This window comes from Ylistrum balloti, unplaced genomic scaffold (assembly GCF_031769215.1).
Source record: "Ylistrum balloti isolate Yb309-2 unplaced genomic scaffold, AGI_CSIRO_Ybal_v1 Utg371104, whole genome shotgun sequence".
In the NCBI taxonomy this organism is placed as follows: Eukaryota; Metazoa; Mollusca; class Bivalvia; order Pectinida; family Pectinidae; genus Ylistrum; species Ylistrum balloti.
Genome location: NW_026782608.1, coordinates 867,378 through 874,575, shown reverse-complemented (window position 1 = coordinate 874,575; position 7,198 = coordinate 867,378). Strand labels below are relative to the sequence as shown.

At 34.7% G+C, this 7,198-nt stretch overlaps 1 protein-coding gene across 2 annotated transcripts; it reads right to left on the bottom strand.

Annotated features, from left to right (window-relative positions):
* Positions 1-776: 776 nt before the first annotated feature.
* Positions 777-3,964, bottom strand: LOC132560716 (uncharacterized). 2 transcript variants are annotated; one of them, XM_060225392.1, is made up of 2 exons: positions 3,817-3,964; positions 777-2,969 (listed from the first exon to the last, which is right to left on the bottom strand). In XM_060225392.1, exon 2 carries the CDS (start codon positions 2,951-2,953, stop codon positions 1,121-1,123), a length of 1,833 nt encoding a protein of 610 aa, XP_060081375.1. In that variant the 5' UTR covers positions 2,954-2,969; positions 3,817-3,964; the 3' UTR covers positions 777-1,120. The 2 variants fall into 2 exon arrangements, with proteins under 2 accessions (XP_060081375.1, XP_060081376.1); XM_060225393.1 differs by having other exon boundaries at positions 3,875-3,964.
* Between the last annotated feature and the right edge of the window lie 3,234 nt (positions 3,965-7,198).

Below are 7,198 nucleotides of genomic sequence, written 5' to 3'. Positions count from 1 at the left end.
GATTCTAATCTCGTCTGTCAATACATTCATTCTCAAGAGATTCTACCACAGACACTAGCCTCATCTGTCAATACCCTCACTCTATAAATACATGAATGTGGTTAGTACGAACGCCTCACAAGAGGTACAATTCCAGCTTGATACAACAATTTCTGTGGGTTAACATAAAACTAAATAATGTGGTCTTCATTGCATGCCATTGCTACTGTTATTAGTAGTGTTATTGTTGCTGCTGCTGCTGATGATGATGATGATTTATGTGTTCATGCATTATTTTGCAAAATCTTGAAAATGAAGTGTGCTTATGTGGTCCTTATTTACCGTGTTAGATTCATGCAATATAAATAGCTAATGGTCTCCCTGTTTGTCATAAAAAATAATAAAAATCAATTGATTATTAATAGATTTTTATGTCAGTAAAGTTGTAATCAACGATCAATTGGTAATGAATAACAGCAAAATAGTAAATAAACAAACATCAAACATTTTCAATAAACCATAAACACTTTTGTAGCCGAATGGACGAATTAATTTGATTAATTTATACACAAATATACAACTATATCAAAAATTTAAAAGAGGCAATAGGAAATATGTCCCCTTTTAAATGTTAAATTGGTGAACAAAGATGAGAGTAGACAGTGCAAAACATAAAAAAGTGAATACCATGTTTAGATAGTAATGTAATAATAGAATTCATATTGTAGTTCACAATAATATTCACATGAAAATCTTAAAATCGCACTTAAAATTATGCATATGAAAATATCCATTATTATATCATCACAGTCATCAATATGATTATTTAAGCACCTAAGTATAACCATTCATTGCTTCATCCTGAAATTGCTTGTCAAGAATCTCAACAAATATCACAATAGAGTTACCAATCAAATGTTGTCAGTGAAATTTTGCTACAGCAAACAGATGTTAATAGCTATCTTTATAATACATGGTAGTTGGATGATGAACCCTACGAGTCACCATATGTTTAGTGAGTTACTTCCTGTTCTACAACTTTGGTCAAATGTCCATAGTAGATTCATGATTAATCTGACTTAGTATATGAATTCTCCATTATCAGAGAAAACTACATGACAATTTACAATATTGTCAGTTACTAATTACGGACAACGCGGAACATTTTCACCTGGTTGTTTCTTTTTTCAATTATGAAAGGTGATTCCTGACCTACAAGAAGCATGGTTCTCTGTTTGTTTGACGCTACGACTCGAGCAAACTGTGCTTCATCCTTCCCCATGAGGACTTTCGTGTACATGTTATCGTTTGTAATTGATCTGTTGTCTCCAAAAATAATAGTAGACCTCGATAACACCAGCCCAAAAGTCTTTGGCATGCTCCGAACGGCCATTATGAGGCCGCACTTTACGCCAACCATTCCCCGGATTTGGCCAAGCATTATATGCTTGTTATTTCTGTCAGAAAAACCAAGTATCTTCTTACAATTACCATCGCCCGGGTAACAAAGGAGTTGCTGTGGCGAAAGGAGATTTTGTGAAGTAGCGTACATGTATTCTGATACAGGGCAATACCCTAAATATTCTCCAGCTGAGAACATTTCCATGAAAACCTTTGTGACTAAAGTCCGGCTATAATCATATATTCTGATACACGATGGATTGAGCCAGGAGTTTCCACAATACACATAGAGTAAATCGCTACCAGACGACATACCGTAGCAAGGCTGGTCTGTTGAAATAGACTCATGTTCATATGGAAGCTTATCATTCACCTCGTAGAAATGAATAACATTTCTTTTTCCGAATGTAACAGCAATATTGTTGCATTCTGTTTCAGCAATATCGAAAGGCGGTGCCAAAAGGCTGATACAATTCAAAAATGCAAAATTGGAAGAAAACAATTTGATGTTGCTGTTATTTGTGTCTGCAAGCACAACTCGACCATCAGTGAGTATGGCTGCTCCTGTGATAAGACAGTTCCTCAAGTCTGATGGCAGCTTAGCATTGAAAGATTCATGTAATCGCAGAGCAAATACACTTGGAAAATTGCTTCCTTTTCTTTCAAACTCTATCGAAGAATCTTTTGGTTTCAAAGGAGAGATAGCACAAGATATGTAAGCACTGGTTCTTGTTTTGATGTCTGCTAGAGAGTTTGGTAGCCTCGTAAGGTGTCGGCGTCGATCTGCAAGATTTTCAAGCGTCACTTTGAGTACATCTGAAGAAGTGCACAACTGACATGTTGATTGACTTCCCAATGACATTGCTTGCTTTAACTGATAATGTGCGTCTTCAATGATCATCTGACATTCTTCCTTTCGTTTACTCATGTTTAAGTGATGACTTTTCATGATTCCGTCAACCGTTGTCTCAATGTTGTTTTTTATTTTGCTGTGGTTTATCTGGCGATTTCCAACAAAGGAATGTCTGAAATGTGTTGTGTCAGTACTATTTTCACTTCTTCCAAGATCATTTTGTTCTTTTTCTAAAGTTTTTATCAAACCCTGGAGCTGCTTAATGTCTCTATCAAATTCCATTTTTGCCATGTCTTTAGAAATGGTAGAGCATTTCCGATGGGAGTTTGAAGCGCAAGTCTTACAAATGTCGTGCAAGTGTGTTCGACAATACACATCAAGAGGGGCCTGCAGACAGGTACAGCTTGCTGAACTACTGACAGAGGACTCTGTAACATCTGGAAGCGATTCCAACATACTAACAAATCGAAAGTCTGTCAAGAAATCACTCGCCCACTGATGACGTGGAGATTTCTGATTCAGCGCTGCCGTAAATGCACGGCAGATGGGGCAATTGAATCCAACCAAACGTTTAACATGTACAGGTGGCTTTGACATGATGTAGAAATGAAGACATTCCTTACAGAATCCATGACAACACGGTAAACTCTTTGGTTCCCGTAGGTCCTCTGTACAGATAGGACAGCACAGATTTTCCTCTTTATATGCAGCAAGAGCCATCTGTCCAGTGTGTCAGCTATTGGAATAAAAAAAATACATGTAATACATTGTTGATTTATTAATATCCTAGAAAGTGTCACATATAAAAAGTCATTAATGTTCATCCAGGACAAGAATTCTAGTTTACCCTGACGCTCTTCCCAATACTATGTGCCTATTGCTGAAAAGGCTTATGATATTAATTCAGTATTTTATTCCAGATATTTTGACAAAAACTTCCAACATGAAGCAAATAGATTTTCTCTTGGAATTACCTTCATGCTAGAAAACTGCCACTTCTGTATACATATTGTACGATATAGAACAGGCCTAGTTTGATTGCTTTTGACAGCCAAAAGTTGTTTGTTGACATACAACCATTCTGTACTTTGTAAACGTTTCCGTTTGTCATAACACATATTGTGTGATTTCAATGGTTTATCACACACACTAATCTCTGAGAACATTTCATGGGAACAGAAAGCACATTTTAAGCAATCTCTTAGCAGAAGCATTTTCCAAGAAGGATAAGACATGAACAACCAGGTCCAACTCGATAGTGAGATAACTCTTGATTTGACAAAACTATCATGAAGTGATGAAAGTTGGCATCTCGTTACAACTGTTTTCCTAAAGGAAAGCACATATTTAAGAGGTTATTAAATATCACAAATTATCGTGTCCTATACAACTCTTAATTTCCAGCATTTGATTAATTATCAGAGACAAACATCAATGGTCAAATTTTACTGATCTTATAACCTGTCACATCGAAAGGTATCTACTTTCCGGTCTATCTATAACACCCCTCTTATATTGGGCAAGAGTTGTAGGTAGCTATCGTTGGACTGGTCGTACCGCGATATCATTTCGTAAACACTTACTTCCTGATCCGAATCACCAGGTCATGTTCTTTGATCCTTATTATCATTTATAACATACCGTTGAATTAGGCCATTTTGATTATTAGATATACGTTGCGTTACTAGAGGTGTACAAAGTCCACATCTGTCAGTCTACAGCAATAACATTCTCGTGCTCCATGACAGCGATGGTCACCGGTTTGCTTACCTTTACTTGGCCACACTGATACGACCCACAGAACTTCCGTACTGGGAAAGCACAGCACTCAAATTGGCACGTTCTACCTACTTTCACTTTACATATGTACATGTATAGTAAGTTGTAAAATGTAGTTCAAAACAAAACAAACAAGTTTAAAAATAGATTAATTGTTTACAGAGTACAACATCATTTGAGAGATTATTTACCTGTACAATTTGGAATCCAACTATATTTTAAATGGGCCAATATCAAATGCCATTTATTGAAAGAATGAAAGATTGCAGTATTTAGCTAAAGTTGTGGGATCAAACAAAAATTTCAGTCTTTTCTCTCTAAAATAGTTTTTTTTTTTCAGACCAATACTTGAAATGAGCCACTTCTCCTTATTTAGCAATAGTGACACTGCAATCTCAATAAAAAAAAAAAAAAAAACAACATGGCGGCATGCCATGGTCAGGCCAAATGCATCTTTTTGACTGACTCTACAAGGTCAACTCATGTCTAATTTATTAAAGCATGAAATCATTTGTCAACAGAAGAAGATAAAACATTCAACCCCATGGTCTGTCATTTTTAGTTCTTGATGTACGGAAATCTCGTATACACTTCTGAAATTCAAGTGTATCTTGTTTTTAGTCTACAAACATGTTTGATCTCTGACCTTACAGTGATAGCAGTGCAAAGTTTCATACTAAAATTGTTGATGATGAAAGTGGAAAGTTACATATAATTACCATGGTAAATGGCAACTGTGAATTGTGTATATATTCATTATATACAACACGACAAATAACAGTCTCCTACTGAAAGTGAACCTATGCCCCAAGTATTGAGGTTTAGTAACATGTAGTTTAGGAGAAAATGTCAGGATCTACTTTTTTTATGTAAGTCAAAGGTCAAAATGAAGGTTAGACATAAGAGTGACCTACTTTCAATACACATCTTAACCCAAGTGGGCCCATTACCCAAACATGAAGTTCAAGTGACTAGCAGTGTAAGAGATGGAGCACCTAAACTTTTTCTTTGATGTAGGTGAAAATGTAAATCAGCGTGACCTACTTCTGACACTACACACACCACCTCAACAAGGCAGACCTATAGCCCAAGTATGAAGTTCCATATACTAAAGTAACTTTAGGATAGATCCAGACAAATATTCTCTTCTCAGTACGTCAAATGTCAAAACTTCTGATACATGGCACACTAGATTGTAGTTTCAGAGACCAATAGTGTTGGAGATTGATGTAGAACTTTTTGTAGGTCATATTTTTTAATGTAGGTCACGGTGACATTTTTTAATACCTTGTTCCTGATAACAAGCAATCTATACAAGATTTAAGTGAAGCACAATTCATTGATTCAATAACAAAGTAGTAAAGCTGACACAAACCAATAACTGCCAAGCAGAGGCATTATGTAGGTTCCAGAAGAGAATGTCCTGTACTTGATCTATTTTAGCTTCTGACCTGGAAACACTTGGTCAGGATCATCTCAGGCAAGTTTGAGCTGAATCCCACAGGTGGAATTAGGGATGAATTTTAAGATCTTAAAAGTATGCACAAATTGGATAGCACACAAAGAAACACAATGGCCACAGATCACCCTGACCATTGAAGTAAGGTGACCTAATAAACCAGATGATGGACTATCTTTGTAGATGCCCCTGGCTGGTATTGGCCATCCCCTGGGAGAAAGGAAAATAAACCAGGTTATGTATTGCCTTTGTTAAGATTTATTTGTGTAGTCACATACACAATATATACAACTTTTGATATTTTTGCATTATTCATTCTATACACATATATCATATGTACAATAAGAACTTGAAATGTTTCAATACAAAAAAATGTGAGTTAGCAAAGTAAATAGCATTCTTCAACCAGTAACAATTGATAAATAAAAATAACTTGAGACATAAACATTTCTTTCCTTTAAAACTTAGAATCATTGCTTTTGAATAAATCATCAAGAAATAAAAAAAAAAGTAATATCAACAAATGAGAAAATATCTCTGTCAACTGGAGCTATACAATTGGTACAACTGCATATCTTTAATGGATTATTAGCAGAAAGAATCAATACAAAAATTATTATCATACAGAAAATGAGAAACAGCAGCTAGGTGTGCTAAAAGTATGGAAGACAGTTCTCATGCCTGTTGGGACCACAATGACTGCGCAACCAAGGCAGACAGTTCACAATACAGCTCTAGCACTGCAACGGCTTTTATAAAACAAATTAGAAAAGGTTACAAAAATATTTTTTATATTTAAGTTTTAGTGTAATACTTCTCTTGCTGGAATGGTTGATATAACGTAGTATTCATATAATATTTCATGCATTATAGCCTTCATTGTGTATATAATTAATAAATACTGGTCAGATTGTATCACCTGTAAAAATACACAGGTATTTAGATTGATATCTAAACACATTTTAACTTTGGAACATTTTATTCTCTGACCATACCATGAACGTAAGCAATGCTCTCATACCAAAGCTCATCTTAGCTGTGAAAAGGTGGCAGCTCTTTAAAAAAACTTGTGAAAACAGAATCAAATACATTTAAAATCCAAAGAGAGATTTGGTCCGGACTGACAATATTTAATGGCACTCGGAAATGGAGATCCTGAATTTTGTATTACAAGTCCCTGTGGCCTGGTACAATGATAAATACACCCCACAATAGATACAGATATAAAATACTACAAATCATAAGCAGGCTTCCAGCAATAGAAAGCCATAAAGATAATTTTAGAAATCAACATTAATGTAATATTGTTAATTCATTCTGAAAGTACATTGAAGTTTTTTCTTAAGAAATTATTAAATAAATTGAATATATCATAACTTATTTATTTTGCAAGTACATGAAGGTAATTTTAGAAGTTAACTTAGGATATTATAATTAGTCCATTAAAAGGTAGAAGTTTGTCTTAATTTGCAACATAAAATTTAACAGTGAATTTCTCAGCAATAGTTTCCGATAGACAGTCTATTACAAGATAGAAAGACAGAATTCTGCGACTGAATTATCTAAAAAAATTTAAGGTAATCATGATCACGAAGAGAGTCTTTACTTTCACAAAAATTAATGTAGAGGACAGAATTATCTCCATTCAATGTTTTTTCTCTTTAAATATATACCTCGAATGTACTGTGAAATAATTGTATGGTAGTTTTTCAATCAAATATTTAATT

Bases quoted from the DNA above. Each gene is read 5' to 3' on its own strand.
- LOC132560716 (XM_060225392.1), bottom strand. From the start codon at position 2,953: ATGGCTCTTGCTGCATATAAAGAGGAAAATCTGTGCTGTCCTATCTGT.